The sequence below is a fragment of the Hipposideros armiger genome, unplaced genomic scaffold (assembly GCF_001890085.2).
Source record: "Hipposideros armiger isolate ML-2016 unplaced genomic scaffold, ASM189008v1 scaffold_936, whole genome shotgun sequence".
Classification (NCBI taxonomy): domain Eukaryota; kingdom Metazoa; phylum Chordata; class Mammalia; order Chiroptera; family Hipposideridae; genus Hipposideros; species Hipposideros armiger.
Genome location: NW_017732286.1, coordinates 68,319 through 88,786, shown reverse-complemented (window position 1 = coordinate 88,786; position 20,468 = coordinate 68,319). Strand labels below are relative to the sequence as shown.

Here is a 20,468-nt window from a genome sequence, read left to right as displayed (position 1 = left end):
GGCAGCCCAGCTCCAGGTTGAGCTGTTGTTCAGCATCTTAGCTGTGGGGGGCAGTGTCACTGGCCCTCATATGTGGGATCTGAACCGGGGCCCTCTGGAGTCCCAAGCCAGTTCTTAACCATCGAGCCACTCAGCCGGCCCTGGTTACTTTTTAAAAACCCTCCACTGACCTAAGGAGAGAGGCCTGTGTGCTTCACCATCACATCCTAAAGACCTAGCACTGTACCTGGCCCATTAGAGTCACACAGTAAATGCTGAATAAATGAATGAATCATAGCTCCGCTATTAAGAGTTTAAGTAGTTACTGTCATTCACAGATCCTCAGTTTTGAAATCTGTAAAATGGGGATGTAAAACTGTATAAAAAAATGCAGGCTGAGCCCATACACTGGCCTCTCTTTCTTGCTCCAAATCCCAAGAAAAGACAAACAAAATTTTTTAAAAATTAAGTTGGAATAATAACCAGGAGGCTTAAATGAGTATATATATATATATATATATATATATATATATATATATATATATATATATATATAAAACGTTACTAGTGCCTCTGGAAATATTACACAAAACTGTTAAGAATGATTAACTCTGCAAAGGAGAATCATAAGGCTAGGGGCCAAAGACAGAGGGAATCTAACTTTAGTATCCTTGGACATGTATAGACTATTCAAAAGAACAAGCAAATAAAAAAAGAAAAATGTGCCTGGCATACATTAGGCATTCAACAAATGTGAGCTTCCTTCATAGGTGACAAGCCCAGTACAGCTGGTTAGCACCGACACCAAGACTGGAACACAGGACTCCAAGTGGTTGCAATTTCTCTACTGGGCAGGGAGAGTTCTAGACAAAATGCTCAGGTAAGTAGCACCCTTAGCTGACCTGGGTTCGTCATCTGCATACCTGTGTTGAAGGTGATTTGCTAGGGTGATGATCTTTGTCATGTAATTGTATATACTTGTATTATAGAATGGACAAGTTTGCCTCTGTTATATAACTGCAAGAATAAACACATTTTCTCTTAGCACATCTGAAATGTGCCCTACATTAAAAAATGAACACTGCACAAACCATCTACAAGTTTCGTAGACATTGTCTGTCTGGGCATGGCATGCTGGCTCAATGCAAGGAGCCTGAGATTTTGAGAAAATTCTAAAAATCCTGCTTTTTAATATACTTTAAATTTTTTTTTTTTTTAGATTTTTTTATTGGGGAATTGGGGGAGGGGAACAGCGTTGGGAAATCGGGGGAGGGAAAAAGACAAGTTGCTGTGCTTTTGTTCTTCAGTCTAGTTGTGGAGGACGTCGCTTCACTGGCTCATGTTGGTATTATCATTGCGCTCTTCCTGAGTGAGACAGGTCAGTTGCCGGTCACTGGACAGCCACTCACGGAGGCTCTTGGCAGCTCACGCTGGCTGCCGGCCGCTCACAGTAGCTTATGGCAGCCCACTGCAGCTCCACTGCAGCCTATGCCATCGCCAGTGACTCTCAGCAGCCCAGCTCCAGGGCAAGCTGTTGTTCACCATTTTAGCTGTAGAGGGCGCAGCATCACTGGCCCTCATGTGGGATCCGAACCAAGGTCCTACTGCTCAGAGCCAGTGTCCCAAGACAGCTCTTAACCAACGTGCCAGTAGGCCGGCCCCCACTTTAATTTTTAATAGCTTTGCAACCTCAGATAAGTTGCTCCATCTTTCAGAGACTCACCTTTTTTTTTATATGCAAAATGAATCCAACGGTAACTGCAGAATTGTTAGGAAAGATTAAATGAGACCATGTATGTGAAGCATCCAGCAAATAGTAACCACTAAGTAATAACAATTACTATGATTCTTTGATTTTCAAAAGCAGCTTTTCTTGATTTTAATCTTATAAACCAAAAAAAGTACTATTAGACACATTCTGATTGACTAATAAAATAACAAGCAAGATTAGTTATCCTTTGACTATGGAGGCCAAAAATCAGTTTAAGGAGCTTTAGATTTGACTATGCTTACCAGGCTGGCCATGGCATTTCTGAGGTTGCAAGGGCTGTTGATTCTGTTTTGTTGTGAGACTGGCCACATGCCATACACTCCAGGCCCACTCAGCTTACTGCCAGAGTTGTCCCCCACCCCCGCGAAATTAGCTCTGCCAGAAGGGTGTCAGTGATAGAAATCCTCACATAAAATTAGAGTTTAAAATGTGAAAGGTGGTAACATTCACTATGGACCTAAATCCCTGCTGGTCTTGTTTCTCATCTTGTTACTGCCCACCTCCCATCCCTAAGCCCCAATCTATCCCCACACCTCACTCTACAGAAAGAAAGTAGAATATAAAGCTTCCTATCGAAGTCGATATTGAATGGAAAGGTTTTCTCCTTACAGAGATTTTAGTCACTGAACAATTTCTCTCTGCGGGTGCCAGTATGTGAGCTGACAGGAGTAGATTTAGGGACTTGTGTTTGGAAGCCTGTGGTGCTGTGAAGAATTGTGTCACAAAGTGGGAGCCTGGATGTCAGAGCTCATCTGGGGCACACATGTTGTTTACATCTCTCACCACATAAAAGGTGATGAACAACTCAAGAGGGTTTTGCCAACAAATAGAAACATTTACCACACGGCAGTTATAATAGCCCAAATATTAAAAACCAGTTAAAAATTAATGAATACATTTACAAAAAACTGTCGTAAATTAGCTGGTCTCATCAGAAGTCTTTGATTTGAGATTCTAGCACAGAAAATCTAATTTTTCAGAATATATCATTACATTAAGAATATATATATATATTTTAAAAATACCTATTAAAGATGGCTGACTGAACAAATGCAATTACTCCTCGCTCAAATCTCCATTGAGATAGAAATAAAGGGATTTTTAAAAATTAAAAGAAGGAAATTATAGCCGCAACATTTTGGAGGCTGAAAAATAGGACAATTGGTATCTGACTTAGCAAATTGAGAAAGCTAAATCCTAAACTGGCAGAGAGGAAAACCAAGAAGCAACTCAATTCTTAGGATATGCCACCCCAAAAGCACCCCTCTTGAATGCAGTTGAGCCAACTGCCTTTCTGCAAAAAAGCATAAGACTTGAGGCTTTCTTCTGCAAAGGATAAGGGTTTCCAAGCCAGAATTAGAGGCATGGGGGATGATTAAGATTGGGAATCCTTTACTGAAAGCAGAGAGATTGGAAAAAAGGTTTGTATAATGGATTGTGATTCCCCAGTCTACATTCAACTTCCAGGACACTGGCAGCCAGTATTCTCTAGGCAGGAGAATAGATATTTCCTTCCTGAAAAATTTAAACAGACCAATAAAAAAGACCTAAAGACAATCAGATTTCCCCCCATATAAATGTCTCAGGCTGGTCACCCTAGAGTAAAGGCTGAACTCAACAAGCTTCATTCATCACACAGCATTTTCCATCAGCTTTAAAATATGAGTGAAGGGCAAGGATCATCAGCCATCTGAAGAAAGTGTCTACCAGAGAATATAAAGACAAAACACACAAAGATTAAAAAAAAAATCAACTAGAGAGGAAACAGAGAGTATGCAGGGAAATAAAAGCTTCCCTCCAAAAGCTATTATTAATAGCTTCAGAGAAGTAAAATGACATTATAAGACTAGGATGTTATAAAAAAGAGAACAAAGAACTTATAGAAATTTAAAATATGGTAATAGAATTTAAAAACTTAACAGAAGGCTTAAGGTGATGATAAAATTGAGGAACTCTTTGAAAATAAAACCAAAAAGACAAAGAAAACAGGATAATAAGAAAAAAGAGATTAGACAGAAGATCAGTCTAGAAGGTGTAATATTCTAATAAATAGGAGTTCCAGAAAGAGAGAACAGAAATAATAATGGTGAGGAACTCATAACAAATCAGTGATTCAAGGAGATTTCCAGAACCCAGGGGCACAGCCTGCCAGGTTGATAGGGCCCAAGAAATACCTGGTATAATGGATTAAAACAAACCAACACAAAGCACATCATTGTAAAATTTCAGAACCCTGGAGACAGGAGAAAATCCAAGAAACCTTCAGAGCGAAAAAGCAGGTGTCATATTCAGGAGTCTGAATATTGGAGGTTGTATGAGACGACCATTTATTCATCCATACAAGTGACAGATACTGGTTTGGTTTCTAAAAAATAAAGTGAAACAGTAGTACGTAGAACTCTAGGGAACACTTTGGGGAGAAATCCTAATTCCAAAACATACATCTGTAGGACAGAAAGCTGAAAGCAAATGCTCAATGTTGTGGAGTTGGGTTGAGAAATAGATTATAGTAGGGATTTCTACTTAATCCTTGGATATCAACAAAACCACAATCATAGTAGCTAACCTGGGCCAGGGATCTCAGTAAGCATTTCTAACACAGTAGCTTGTGCTCCTTGTGACAATCCAAATAGGCAGACATAATTACCACAATTTTACAGATCAAGTTATGCTAACTAAGTAATTTACCCAAAGGTCACAATCCTTGGTTAAGAGGGGAAGCTAGAATCCAAACACTAAAATCCATTCTTTTAGCTGCTATGCCATGCAGCCTTGGGAAATAACGTTCAGTCAAAATTTTTGTAAAGCTCAATATTTCTGCCAACACTGACTTCTTAGAGAGAGCAAAAATGTATGCATCAGAACTCTAGTTTATATCTTTATAATGATTTTAATAAAATAAAATTCTAGTTCATGATTTTTTGGAAAAGAGTATTTTGGTTAGCTGGCAGAACTTCTAGGAAATCTTAAAGAAAAGGAAAGCCTCAAAGATGAGGGTCCAAGAAAGAGTAGCAATATTTCAGTTTTAGCTGGCCTTCCACTCAATTGCTCAGTGGTATTTATTCCCAAACTACAAGAGAATTTTGCACAAGGCTTTTATAAGTTGGCCTGGCAGCCATTTTTATGTACACAAGCCCTCCCATACTGAATTTTCCATATTAATGTGCTTCCATTGTTCTCAGTTGGGCCTGCAGTAACTTTAGCCCTCTTCCAGATGTTTCCTGACATCAGCATCCAAGATGTGCTGGCCAGCTGTCTTTAAAATTGCAGGAACTCTGTGTTGTGTGCATTAGTTATGCAAATGGAAAAGCAAGGACAAGGAGCCAATGTAGAGGATAAAAAAGAACCAGGGGAGGGATTGGAGCAGGGCTTTACTGGCACAAGCAGTATAGGTAGAAAGCCAAGAAAACAAGCTGTCTTTGATCAAAACCCCCAGCAGCCTTCACCACCACTGCCCACGCAGAGGGGTCAGTGTCCTCAGTTCCCAGGTCAGGCCTGGGTTTCTGAAAGCTTCCTCACTTTGTTTTGGTGGCTTCACACAAATACACTGAATACCCACAGATCTATCAACCCTGTAACCAGTTTCTCCTTTGCTCTACTTTGTCAAAGGAAAAATATCTGCATAGACCAGAGAACAATTCCCCAAAGTGTAGTCCTCGGTAAATTAATAGATGTTTCATGAAAAAAAAAAGTCAGGCAGTTAAATGGGTTTTAAAAAACCTAGGTTAAACAAAGTTAAGCAATTCCCTTTCCCAAAGCACTCTCAGGGCCTCTGACATGTCCATGTACACTGAATATCGGACAGAACCATTTCTCAGAGGATTGAGTCCACTTGAGAAAACGCTGGACAAGAGGCAATGTGGCTTCTCAGCTCCAATCACCCTCTCAGATGCCAAACTAACACATTACTGAACTCACAATTGCCTCTTTTACCTGTTCAGGCTCCAGCTTCCCTTTCCTGGTAATGGCAGTACTGTCACCATTCTCCTAAACTAGAATGATAGAATTATGGCAGTCGCCCTCCGTGGTGTTTCCTCTGTCCTCATCTCCACCCCGCCCCATGTACCACCCTGCAGTAAAGGGCTACTACTTTGTCATCGTAGCGCCTCCACAGGTACAGATCACCAACTTCAGACCTGCATCCCAACTGATGACTGGTCATTACTGTTTGGTTCACTAAAGAACACTGTACCTGGGCTCGTCAAGGACAGTTCAAATCTCCCTTATCCCAAAGGCATCCTTTTCTCAACTCTCGGTTACTCTCAACAACACAGAATCACTACGTTCTCAACCCCTCTGTGTGGGGGTGTTTTTTTGTCTTATTTGTTTTTACTTTTTGTGGTTGTTGTTCGTTGGTCCATTTTTGGTTTGTTTTATTTTTAATTATAGTAAAATATACATAACACAAAATTTACCATCTTAACCATTTTTAAGGGTACAGTTCAGTAGTGGTAAGTACATTCACATTGTTGTACAACCAATGTCCAGAACTCTTTTCATGTTGCAAAACTGAAGCTCTGTGCTCATCAAACAGCTCCCCATTTCACTCTCCCCCCGGCCCCTTCTAGTTTCTACAATCACAATTATGCTTTCCCTCTATGAATCTGAGTACTTTAAGTACCTCACATAAGTGGGATCATACAGCATTTGTCTTTTTGTAACTAGCTTATTTCGCTTAGCATAATTTTCTTAGGGTTAATTTGTTATAGAATGTGCCAGATTTCCTTCTTTTTTAAGGCTGAATAATACTCCATTGTACATATATACCACATTTTGTTTATCCATTCATCTGTCCATGGTTACCCGGGTTGCTTTCACCTTTTTGCTATTGTGAGTAATGCTACAACAAATGTGTGTACAAATATCTCTTTGAGACACCACTTTCAATTCTTGTGGATATATACCCGAAAATAGAATTGTTGGATTATATAATAAATCTATTTTTAATAGATTTTAATCTAGGATATGTTACTTAACATCTGTGCTTTGGTTTCCTCATTTGTAAAATTAATTCAATTATATTATCTATCTTGTAGGGCTATTGTGAAGATTAGATGAATTAATAATGCCTGCAGAGTGCTTATAAGACATTATCATTATCTCCTTTTAACAAAGAAAGATGAGCATAAAGAAGTTAAGTAACATGCCCAAGTTCACATATCTAGTAAAAAGGAGAGCCAGGATATAAACCCAGGTTCACAGCTGAAATCTGCTCTCTTAATTACTGTGCCAAAGTGATTTCACTCCTCAGTTGAGTGAAACTATTACTGATTAACTCCACCCAAGTTGATTATGTATTGATTTAATTATATAAACACAGTTTTGGAGCAAGATGGGGGAGGGGAAAGGAGGGAGCCTTACTTGAAAGAAAAATAACAGATTTAGTGAGGTGATCACTTTGTAAGTTATATAAATGTTTAATCACTGTGTTGTACACCTGAAACTAATATTGTATGTAAATTGTAATTTAAAAATAAAAAATATTTAGAGTATATAGCTAAAATAAGTTTAAAAATATTATAAAGGTGTGCCCAGTAGGTACCGTATTTCCCCATACATAAGATGCACCCTTTTTCGAAAAATTTGGGGTCTAAAAACTGGGTACATCTTATACAGTGGTTGTAGATTTTTTTACTTGCATTTCCCACAAGTGACGAAGAGTTGTATGAGTTTTATGATGAATAAAACTTAGATTCAATAACTTTATGTAATACATTTTTTTCAAATTTTGGGCCCCAAAATTAAGGTGCGTCTTATACATGCGAGCGTCTTATACATGGGGAAATACGGTAGTTAATAAAAATACTATTGTTATGACTTTTGTTCTCATTCTAAATAAATATTCATTTTTCATATGTAAAGAATAGAAAAAGAACAATGAGAATCTTGATATGATGGTCAAAGTATATAAAATCAGTAGTAAAATCATAACAAATAATTCTACTAGTATTATTAGTACCATGACTTGTCAAAAGTGATATAAACCAAGGCCGGCCGAGTGGCTCATTGGTTAAGAGTTGGCTGGGAAGCGTGAGCTTTGAGCAGCAGGGCCTCTGGTTCGGTACCCACATGGGCCAGTGACGCAGCGTCCTTTACAGCTAAGATGGTGAACAACAGCTCAACCTGGAGCTGGGCTGCTGTGAGTCGCCGGCGACGGTGTGGGCTGCAGTGGGGCTGCAGTGAGCTGTGGTGAGCCTCCGTGAGCAGCCGTCCAATGGCCAGCGACCAATCTGCCTCAGCTGGGAAGAGTGCAATGATCACAATACCAACATGGGCCAGTGAAGCGACGTCCTCCACAACTAGACTGAAAAACAAAAGGACAGCAACTGGTCTGTTCCCCTTCCCCGATTCCCAATGCTGTTCCCTCCCCCAATTCCCCAATAAAATCTTAAAAAAAAAAGTGATATAAACCAAGTTGATTCACCTCTGTTTTATTTTTGAGTTGCCAAGTGTCAGCAACCTCTAGAATGTGCATCTGTGAGTAGGAATGAAGGTGTGAGAGTACATTTGTGTGTGCTGGGAAGTGGGTGTGGCATTACTGCGCCCTAACTCCGCTCACCTCATCAGCCATTTGACATTCACTATGAAGTTATTTCTCTCTCCCTTTTCTTCTTAGGGGTTTATATGAAGACCATTTTTGTAAGAAATACATGTCTAAAATGAAAGGAGAAGGATGTCTAATCATAATCAATAATATTTTACAACTAAATCACAGCATTAAGCTCAGTACTTACGTTTTTTTCTGACAATGCTTCTAAAAACCATAGAAATAGCTAACAGGTTTTCTGGAAACTCTGTTTATCTCATGGGGAAGTAACACAAAAAGATTAAGTGATTTGTTCAGTGAGACTGACTAATACTCTACACTCTAGAGTCTAGAGGCATTCATGAAGATGAGCTCTGGTGGTGGGTCATTCTGAATGAAAGTGGTTAGGTCAACCAGATGCTTCACTGAGTGCCACAAAAGGCTGTGCAGTTACACCCAAGAGAACTAAAGATGCATTTATTTTGTGATACAGTGGCACTGGAACTTATTTTATAGAGAAAAATTTACCTTAGCATAGGAAATCTGACCACTAGCTCCATCCTTTGTAGACTTCTCCCCTCAACCTTCACTAGCTGGGCTTCCATCCAGATCACTCCACTGACCCTGCTTCTGCCCAAGTCACCAAAGGCTAACCCCACTACTAGTTTTCATCTCACCTACCCTCTCAGTAGCATCAGTTGACCCAGTCTCTCTTGAAATATTTTCTTCTCCTGGCTTCTATGGTCCCACATTTTCTTGGTTTTCCACCTACCACTCAGGCTGCTTCTTCTGTCTTCTTTGACAGCTTCCCTTCCATCCATCTAAGTCTTAAAGACAGAGGGCCCCAGGCCCCACAGGGATTTCATCCAGTTCCTAACTCACAGCTCTCCAGTCCTCTTGCTGTTTACATGCCATGTATTTTCTCATCTTGGGTAGTTTGCACTGGCTTTGCCTGGAACACGATTCTCCCAGATATCCACAGTGCTAATGCCTCACTTCTTTGAAATCTTTATAAAGTTCACCTTCTCGTTGAGGCTCCCTGACTTTCCTACTTAAAAGCCCCACCCCTCACAATTCTAACCACCCTCCCTTCCCTTTTCTTTTTTATAAAACATGCACCTTCTAAGGTACTATATAATTCACTGCTCTAGCACCAGTATATCATACATCCACTAATACATATTAGACACTCCACATATATTTTTGGATAAATGTTTCAATCTCCATGCCAACAACTGTCACATTGTATCTCCAGCTCTACTCTTTCTCTTGAGCTTCAGAACAATATGTTAAATGACTACGTGGCATCTGCATTTGAGTGATGAAAAGGAATCTCGAAATTAACATGTCAAAAATGAACTTTTGGGGCTTACCTAGTGGCGCGATGGTTAAGAGCTGGCTTGGGACACCAGAGGGCCCCGGTTCGGATCCCACATATGAGGGCCAGTGACACTGCCCTCTACAGCTAAGATGNCAGCTCTGCCCTAATCTTTACTATTTTCTTCCTTCTGCTAGCTTTGGGTTTGTTTTTCTTCTTTTTCTAGTTCCTTAAGTTGTTGGTTTGAGATATTTCCTGTTTTTTAATGTAAGCATTTATAACTACAAATTATTCTGTTAGCACTGCTTTTACTGTGTCTCATAAGTTTGGTATGTTGTGTTTTTGTTTTCATTCATCTCTATTTTCTAGTTTCTTGTGTGATTTCTCCTTTGATCCACGAGTTGTTTAAGAGTGTGTTGTTAAATTTTCACAGATTTGTAAGTTTTCCAAATTCTTAGATAGCTTTGGCCATTATTTTTTTAAATATTCTCTCTGACCCTTTCTCTCTTCTCCTTCAGGGACTCCCACAATGCATATGTTGGTCCATTGATGGTGTCCCACTGGTCCCTTAGGTTTTGTTCACTTTTCTTTTTCCTTTCTGTCCTTCAGACACTGTAATTTCCATTGTCCTATCTTAAAGTCACTGATTCTTGCTTCTACCTGCTTAAGTCTCCCTTTGAATCCCTCTAGTGAATTTTTTTCATTTTAGTCATTGTGCTTTTCAACTGCAGAATTTCTTTTTTGTTGTTTCTTTTTAAATTTTCTCTTTATTGATATTTCCATGCTATTTATACATTATTTTCTTGACTTTCTCCACATCTTCCTTTAGTTTCTGAGTGTCTTTAAGGTAGTCATTTAAAAGTCTTTATCTAGTAAATCCACCATCAGGTCTTTTTCAGGGACAGTTTCTGCTTGTTTACGTTTTTCCTTTGAATGGGCCATACTTTCCAGTTTCTTTGTATGCCCTGTGATTTTTCTTTTTGTTGTTGAAAGCTGTATATTTGAATCTGATAATGTGGAAACTCTGAAAGTCAGCTTCTCCCCTTTCCTCAAGGTTTGCTATTTTTTGTTTTGTTTTTGGATTTTGTTGTGGGCTGTCTCTGTGTCAAAGATCAGCCTGAGGTGTAAACTTAAGGTCTTTTCAGGTCTTTTCTGAGCATGTGCTTTACCCTGGGCATGTGCAGTGACTTTCTAAGTCCCTATTACATGGACATGTTAAATGTCCTAGTTTTCAATGTCTGGCTCCCAGAGGGCGGGGGGAAAGAAAATTAAAGGGTGAAGGAAGATGCTGGCCCTTTAAGTTACCTAGAAGTCATTTCAGCACGGGGCGTGGGGGCTTGCAACAATGAGGGGGCTTACAATAAAGGCTGCCCACTTCTTTGTCTGTGCCTTTGTAATCAGAAATGGTAATCAGAGATCAGAGCACACTTCCAGCACACGGTGTGCAAGCTGCTGTAGGAACACATGCTCAGCTGCCTGCCACAAAGCTGAGGGGTGGGAAATGGGGAGCTGCTACTGTGTAAAGAGCTCAAATTGACCAAAATTAACTGCAATTTACAATCCAACCCTTTCCCCTGGAATTTGTAAGCCTTCCATAGACGTGAGAGTTCTCAAATAGTTACAGGTAGAGTCTGCCAGTGCAATTGTTGTCTAGGTGGGGAAATAGATTTCTGATGCCTCCTACACCCCTATTCTCCCAGAGTCCTCTCTGGGGCCCTTGATTAAAAAAAAAAAAAGTTTGATTGTGGAAATTTAAAAACCTAATCAAAAGTAAAGAGATGATATAATGAATCCCTATGTACCATCATACAGTTTTAACAATCACAAACTCTTCTGCTCCCTCATCTAGAATTTCTGTCTATAGTTTCTTTCCTTCCTCTTCTCTGCCTTTCTCCCCATGGTAGGCTTCAAATAATGTGATTACCTGTCTTCTTCCAACGCCAAGAACCAATGTGATTCTTCCAGATACATGACTAAATAAAAAAACTCTCCTTTCTATCCTGCTAACTTGAATAATTTTTATACCCTCCACTCCTGCCCCCCCGAAAACTTTAAAAAAAAAAAAAAGGAAAAAGAGGGGGCGGCCAGGTGGCTCGGTTGGTTAGAATGGGTACTCTGAGCAACAACGTTGCTGGTTCACATGGGTCAGTGAGGTTTGATTCCCACATAGGCCAGTGAGCTATGCCCTCTGCAACTAGATTAAAGACAACGACTAGAACTGAGCTGCAGCTGAGCTGCTGGTGGGCAGCCTAATGGCTCAGTTGGTTAGAGCGTGTACTCTTAACAAGGTTGCCAGTTCAATTCCCACATGGGATGGTGGGTGGGGGCGTAGCTCCTGCAACTAGATTGAAAATGGTGACTGGCACTATTAACCCTTTCCAATGGTTTGAGAATCTATTGAAAGCTATAGACCATTATCCCAGAAAAATAAAAGGCAAAAACACAATTTTGTATGCAATTTCAGGAGATTCATGGATAACTTGAAGCTTTCCAAAGATCCCAGGATAAGAATCCCAGTTTTAGTTTACTCTAAAAGGTAAACCCCGTTTCTAGGCCTTACCTCGCCCTTCTTGCCATGGTTCTCTTTCACAGAGACATAGAGCTATAAGGCTGGGAAAGCATCAGTTCCAACTCCCCCCCTTTTTTATTGTGCTATTGAGTCAATTAAACATAAAGAACAATTAAACATAAAGAACTCCCCAAATCCCAAAGAGTGAGCAACAGAACTAGAATCTCCATCAATATTTTTCATATCAAACACATTCTATCTTTGTTACAATATTTTCCTGCACCTTTGAAATGAATTAATGCCAACCTCAAAACAATAAAACCCACTCTAAAAATAAATACACCCTATTCATCCAGCATTGGATTTTCATAAAATGTGAGGAAGAAAAATATTAACAGATTTAGAAGCTAGAGTCGAATTAATTGAAAACTTAATTCAAAATAACTTTCTAACAAGTATATTTTAACTCAAAGTTGTCCATGCTTCTTTGTCAGGGTTCAATTTATGAATGGCTCTGCCATTTGCACATTTGTGGGGAATCTTTGGGATGGATCCGTCAACTAACACCTATTCACCTTGCATAGAAGTTTGGGTTGAGTCCCCTGGGGGTGTTCCCTGTAGCATTCTCCCAAGGACCTCAACTGTTGCCGAAAGTCAGAATCACCTATAGAGTTTTTAAAATTAAGAATATAGATGGGCTGGAGTGACCGGTTACTTCAGTTGGTTAGAGCACAGTGCTGATAACACCAAGGTTGCCAGTTCAATCCCTGCATGGGCCACTGTGAGCTGTGCCCTCCTTAAAGAGTCAACTATGTGCCATTGTAGCACGAAAGCAATGTATAACCAATGACCATTGCTGTTCCCCAATAAAAATCTTTAAAAAATAAAAATAAAAATGAGCTTTTGATATACATCTTTAACTTGAACTCAGTTTTAACATCTCAGTAATGGCACCACTACCATGCTCCAAGCTGCTCAGGCCAAAAACCTGGGATTCATGGGTTATTCCTTCCTTCTTGATGCTCTGTATCTGATCTATCAGCAAGTCACTTTAGTCCTTCTTCTACAACATATTAACAAATTTCTACTCCTCCCCTAGTCAACTGCTACCACTATGTTTCAGCCACTACTGTCTCTTGCTAGGAGTACTGACATGATCCCCTAACTGGTATCCCTGTTTCTAATCATTACCACCAACAATATAGCTATTTTTAAAAGTATGAAGCAGATTATTTAAGCAGGTCCCTTGTTTAAAAAGCTGCATTATAAACTCCAAAACCTAACCATGGTCTAGGAGGTCTTTCACAAAATGCCCCTCCAGCTCTGTTCCTTTCAACAGACTAAGACCATTCCGACTGCACAGCCAAGACATTTGCTGTTCTCCATGACTGGAAAGCTCTTCTCTCAGATCTTCAAAAGGCTCAGTCAGACCTGATCAGCCAGCCAGGTCTCAGCTCACGGTCACTTCTTGGAGAGGCCTTCTCAGACCACCCCATCTAAAGAGGCTCCCCAGTTACTCTCCAATACATTGGTTTGCTTTATTTCCCTCACAACATGTAGCACTCTCTGAAATCCTATTATTTATGTTCATGTATTTATTATTGCTTCCTTATTGTCTGCCTTCCGAACCAATGTGAGCTTCATAAGATCAAAGACTACAGAGGTTTTGCTCATCATTGTATTCTCAGAGCTTAACACAGTGTCTGATACACAACAGGTGCTCAGTTTGTATTCCTTGGTTAAATAAATGCTGAATGAAGTTGAAGACATGGAAAGAAAGAAAATGGAAGGGAAGGAAAGGCCAGAAAAAGAAGAAAATGAAGGCAGAATTTTATTTTATAGTTTTAAATTTTAAATTATTGGAAACTTTGATAAGGAAAAGAAAAGAGGAAAAGGAGTAAGTGAAACAGAAAATTATCATTTCCCAAAATCAGATTTTTTCTAAATATGGCTCTCTTCATGTTCAGTCCTTGATTTTTGCCATTTAACCAACATTCTCCTGAATTCTCCTAAATTCACATTTCCTGTGTTGTGATATGATATGATCCAACTTTTGGACCATTCAGGGCATTTTCAGTTGCTGACAAAAGCTTGTATCAAGAGGAAAAGCAAATGTGGCCAGCACATTTAGGATTGTGTACCCCCCACTTCATATTCTTGAACCTTATAAATAAGAAAAATTTAAAAAGTAGACATTAGTTAGTCTGAGGCCAACCCCAAAGCTAATCCCTATGGTATAGTAACAGCCCTAGGTTTACTGACCGTATTCACTACTCTAAACCATAACTGAAATGGAAAAATAATTTACTAATAGAAATGAACCAGATTACTACTAAAAAGGATAGGAACTATTTGGGAACCAAATACACTCCAGGACAGTACAAAAGATACCTCGTTTAATCCTCAAAATAACTCTAAGAGGTAATAAGAGGTATATATTATTATGTTATTGCTGAAGTGGAAACTGAGGCTCAATTAAGTTACATTTGTTCAAGGTTATGCTGTAAATAGGGGAGAGAGGTGTCTGATGTCCAGAGCTACATTTTTCCTTCCACCCACACTGCCTCCCAAACAGACATCCACATTTTTCATATCCTGTAAATGAGAGTGACTACCCTGGTGAGCAGAGTATGTGGGTGGAGAGGAAAGGTAATACTGTGAAGTGAGAATGGGGTCTAAACTTCTAATTTGGGGTTGGGTTGGAGGTGGGAGAGTTGAAGTTCAGAATATATTTTTCCACGTACTCAGTATTAGTTTTAAAATATAGCTGGGGGAGGGGGGCAGGGAGTGGGGAGGTGGATTGGGGGAGGGGTGTTGTCACTTTGTGAGGGGTAAAAAGTATAACTATTGCACTGTTTTGTACACCTGAAACTAATTAAAAACCGGAAAAAATAAAAAATAAATAAAATATAGCTCAATTTCAAATATCTGAAATAAAAAAAATCTTTTTATACATAAACCATTAGAAATTCAGGATTGTCTATGCTAGTTCTAAATAATAAAACAAACAAAAACCTAACTCTCTCCTATAATGTTGTACATGTCAAATTTTTAAAAAACAGATCAGGCATTTAATTAGTTTCTTCATAACAAATTTAGAACATCAGTTTGTGAGGATAAGCCCTGTTTGTGAGAGCAAACAGAGCAGAGGGAAGCCCTGGAGCTGAGGAACAGCTTTGATTTTTGGCAGAATTTGTGAGTTCACGGCTTTCTGGTCAACCTTGCCCTGCTCTACAATCTCGTATTTCTCTTTCTCTGCACTGAAGATCTCACCCTCCTGGTGCCTGGGCTTACACAGCTTCTTCTTGAAGTACGCATCAGTGAGATGTTTGGGGATTTTCACACCACTGATATCAATTTTGGTGGAGGTGGCGATGACAGGTTTCTGGTGTGTTCTACGCAGAGGAACTCGATTGAGGGACAGAGGTCCAGTCACAAGCAGCAAGCCACTGCTCAGCTGCTTCAGGAAAGCCACCCTCTTGCCTCTATGGTGCCCAGTGAGGATGATGAGAATCGTCCTGTGGGTGATGCTGATCCTAGGTTTTCTCATGTGCTGACTGAAGGGTTTCTTGCTGTAGCTTAACAGCTTTCCAGGCACATCGTCAGTAAGATAGTATCTAGGCATTTTGCGAAGTTTAACCACTCAGGTGTCACTATTCTTGTCACCACCACTGGTTTTGTGACAATAGCAAGAATCTTCTCTCTCTTTTTTTTTTTCCAATCCTGGGTTTGGCTGAATACTTCCTCTTGTACATGGCCTTTTGGGAACACATAGCCGATTGGGAATACCTGCTGATTCTTCTGACCAGGACAGGGGTTGGGCTGCAGTGGGGTCACCCTTTCTGAGGTGTTTTGGCCTGGAGGGCACCCTTCTTAACCTTGTTACCAGCATCAGCCTACTTGGCTTCAGGATTCTTCTCCTTAACATCCAGCTTCTCAGTTTTTTCATCTTGCAAGATGGGAAAGATGTATGTTGAATGCTTACATCAATTTATTTTACTTCTCTGAAGCAGTTGTCCATTTCATAAAATGGAGATAATAGCCCCTCACAGATGTATCTCACATGGGAGTTGGGATATGGATAAGTACAAGTGGTATGTATGAATAAAATGCTCTACAATATTAATTGTTCTCCCTATTACTTACAGTAATCACAAAAAGTTAAAATAACAATAACAAAGAGTAGTGAGGATCCTAGAGGCTACAACATATTTAACTAGAGAAAATGTTTTATTTTGCCTTGTTTGGGGTAGGGGTGAGTTGGGGAGCTTCACCAACATTTATAACATTGTCTTCCTAGGAATACTGGTCCCAAGTTTGCTCACAAAGAAAATGTTGACAAACTTTGAGCACAAAATCTCTTTATCTAGTGAGGGCTTTTTGTGTTGAATTCAGAAACTGCTGTTCTGATGCTCTGAAGACTCTGACCCCTTAAGCTAAAATCTAATCATAGCTGTCTAAGGAGCAAAAGGACAGATTAAAAACAATCCTAAGAAATTCGAAACTACTCTAAATATACTGTGATTAAGAGATAGCCCAAAGGAAAATAAAAATGTTCTTATTTGGTGGAACTATTGGGTTGTCGGAAAAGTCATGATGCATTTTGCAACAAAAACCAGAAGAAATACATCATGACTTTTCCGACAACCCAATAGCTTATGACCCAGCAATTCCACTCTTAGGTATCTATCCAGAGAAATCCAAAATGCTAATTCAAAAAAAATATATGCACCCCTATGTTTATTGCAGTGCTATTTACAATAGTCAAGACATGGAAACAACCGAAATGCCCATCAGTAGACAAATGCACTAAGAAACTGTGGTACATTTACACAACGGAGTATTACTTAGCTATAAATAAGAATGAAATCGTACCATTTGCAATGATATGGATGGAACTAGAGAACATTATGCTAAGTGAAATAAGTCAGTCAGAGAAAGACAAATACCATTTGATCTCACTTATATGTGGAATCTAAAGAACAGAATAAATGAGCAAACTAACCAGAAATAGTATCAGAGATATAGAGAAAAAACTGAGGGTTGCTAGATGGGGGTGGGGATGAAAGAGAAGGTGAGGGGATTAGAAGCACAAATTGATAACTACAAGATTGCCATGGGGATACAAAAGACAGTTGGGGGAATATAATAAAAAAATGTAAAGATTTTGTAGGGTATCTGATGGACACTTGTCTTATTAGGGAGACTACTTCATGGATGGTGTAGATGCCTACCACTGCACTGTACATCTGAGGCTGAAGCTGAATAATACTAAATGTCAACTATAATTTTTTATACATATATATTTGTATATATATGTATAAAAAATTATAGTTGACATTGTAGCAGCTATATATGATGTCAGAGGGGCAGTAGACTGCAGGAGGGGGATTATCACTTTGTGAGGGGTATAAATGTCTAACTATTACTTTGTTTTGTACACTTGAAACTAATTTAAAAAATTGAAAAGAATGTTCTTATTTGGTATCAGGGAAAAGTGATATTCTATGTATTTGTACTTTTACATTTTCTCTTGGAACCATTTGCTCATTGGTGGTTGAGACCTGGTTTCTCAAAGTAAACAGACAAAAAAAGTCATATTTTACTTTTTAAATTCATTTTCTAAATTTCTTGGGCCAGCCGAGTGGTGTGCTGGTTAAGAGCTGGATTGGGATGCCAGCTCTGAGCAGCAGGGCCCAGTTTGGATCCCACATGAGGGTTAGTAACAATGCCCTCTACAGCTAAGATGGTGAACAACAGCTCAACCTGGAGCTAGGCTGCCGTAAGTCCCCGGTGACGACATAGGCTGCAGCCCCTGCTGCAGTGGGCTGCCATACATAAGCTACCGTGTGTGGCTGGCAGTCAGCATGAGCAGTCTCACAGCCGGTGTGAGCTGCCAAGAGCCTCTGTGAGTGGCTGTTCAGAGGCCGGCAACCTATCTGCCTCACCCTGGAAGAGTGCAATGATAATACCAACATGGGCCAGTGAAGCAACGTCCTCCACATCTAGACTGAAGAACAAAAGGACAGCAACTTGTCTGTTCCCCTTCCCCCGATTTCTCAGTGTTGTTCTCCTCCCCTAATTCCCCAATAAAATCTTTAAAAAAAAATACATTTATTTTCTTTTTTTAATTTTTATTTATTTCTTGTTTATGTTTTTAAAAGATTTTATTGGGGAATTGGGGTAGGGGCACAGCGTTGCTGTCCTTTTGTTCTTCAGTCTAGTTGCGGAGGACATCGCTTCACTGGCCCATGTTGGTATTATCATTGAGCTCTTCCCGGGTGAGGCAGATTGGTTGCTGGCCATTGGACAGCTGCTCACAGCAGCTCACCAAAGCTCACGACCGCTGCTGGCCAACCCTACTGTAGCCTATGCCGTTGCCAGCGACTCACGATAACCCAGCTCTAGGTCAAGCTGTTGTTCACCATCTTAGCTGTAGAGGGCACAGCGTCACTGGTCCTCATGTGGGATCCAAATCAGGGTCCCTGCTGCTCACAGCTGGCGTCCCAAGCCAACTCTTAACCAATGCACCGCTCGGCCAGCCTAATTTCTAAATTTCTTAATAGCCATACTATTCTATAAGTGAACAAATGGCTACTTGAGTGGTTCTGCATGTGCAGTTTAGGAAAAGTTTACAAGAGTTAACTAACAGGTTTAGAAAATACAATTTTTTTCATAAAGAAAGCTCAATATAGAGATCATTAGAAAAAAAACAAAAAACTATAAGAACTACATTCACAAGGACAAAAAATTAACTTCACTCTTTTCAAAAATGTGTCCCTAACAATCATTGTTGACCATCAATCATTTATTGATTACTTATCAGGCAAGTAGCCTTGTCTTGTTAACCCATCTCCTAGACTGAACTGCTTTGCAATTCTATGGTGCTTCTTTCCTTTGAAAGCAGTTTCACTTCTATTATCTCACTTTATAAGCTTTGAAGCCTAGACTATGGAATAGAATTTTAGATTGTCTTTAGCCCTAAAAGCAATTAAGAACAAAAAAAGATTATGAATTTATTGTTTACAAAGACTTTACAAGGACAATTCTTTTGATTGTGCAGATTGATAAAAGATGGCAGCCTCCTGAGTAATCATTACTTTCTGTCCCTGGTGGGTGAGGTGAGCCATCAGGAAAGACACTCATTATCAGGAAGAACAAAGTTTAGTTGTTCTGTTAAGCTTCTTCAAGGTGCTGGATCCAGTCCGGAGGGCAAAAGGATTTGTATCCCAGATAAGTGAGACTTCAGGTATCTGCCCTCTGGTGTCCAAGAGGCGAAGGACAGGCTGACAATTCCCACAACCAATTTGTAAATGTGTAATATGTTGAAAGACTTTAATTCCCTGATTAGGTGTGGGGTGGGGGTAGTGAAGTAGAATGTGCTCAGTTTGAGGTAAAGACACAAAAATTCATACATTTGGAAGGTCTCAAGTGGAGGTTTAGAAAAAGACTGTAGTAGCTATATTTAGACATTTTGTAAGCACTTATGTTTCTCTCCAAGATTTTATATCACTGTTAATAAAACAAGTAACATTATAATCCTCATTTTAGAAAGAACAGAAATTGTCATATTATCAAGGCTGTCCTTATACTGAAAAATAAGTGAACAGGGGAAATTATATAAAACTCCATCCCTTAAAATGCTTATTCAAGAAAACTGGATCATCAACTCAAATATATCATAAAATTGCTTTCTCTTTTACCTTAGTGTACCTGTATTAATACTACTAACTTACCAGGCCCTAGAGATTTGTTTTAAGTCTGTGAATACCAGTAAATTAATGGGCCTTCCATAGTAACGTCACACTTTTTTTTACTTTTTATTTATTTATTTTTTTGCACAATCATAACAAAAAACTTGAATTTAAGATCTCAGGGAAGTGGAATTTTTCTCTCAGGAAAGCAGACCAAAAAAAGGGAGTTGAGGAAGAAAAGGAAGCAGATGTGGAAAGTGGGAGTTCTTACTAACCACTTACTCGGCTACAGGGTGCCATGAGCCACTTACCTCTGCTCTCAGGACAAGCTCAATGGCTCTCAGGGACATTTTCTCAGGATTTTCTTGCTTTATCGTCTGGGGCCCTTTATTTTCAAATATTTTCCATTTTGAAAATTCTGGTAAACATACATAAAATTTATTATCTTAACCATTTCAAGTGTACAGTTCAGTGGTAATAAGTACATTCATATTGTGCAACCATCACCACCATGCATCTCCCCAACTCTTTTCATGTTGCAAAACTGAAACTCTGTCTTCACTATACAGTACCTTCCCATTCCTCCTTATCTCCTAGGCTCTGGCAACCGCCATTCTCTGTCTCCACTATTTTTCTATTCTCTGTTTCATCTCTGCCCTAATTTTTTTTTT

At 39.4% G+C, this 20,468-nt stretch overlaps 1 protein-coding gene and 1 pseudogene across 2 annotated transcripts in view; both read right to left on the bottom strand.

The window, feature by feature from the left end:
* The window catches only part of COMMD2 (COMM domain containing 2), a 92,692-nt gene that overhangs the window by 39,901 nt on the left and 32,323 nt on the right, over positions 1–20,468 (bottom strand). The window contains exon 5 of one of the 2 annotated variants that reach the window (XM_019630720.1): positions 20,006–20,215. The exons of the other annotated variant lie outside the window; for it this stretch is intronic. Within the exon in view, the coding sequence (XP_019486265.1) occupies positions 20,168–20,215 (48 nt within the window). The 3' untranslated portion in view covers positions 20,006–20,167. Of the gene's footprint in view, positions 1–20,005; positions 20,216–20,468 lie in introns of those variants that run through there. 2 annotated transcript variants of the gene reach the window in all.
* LOC109375360 (60S ribosomal protein L6 pseudogene) lies at positions 15,207–16,243 on the bottom strand (annotated as a pseudogene).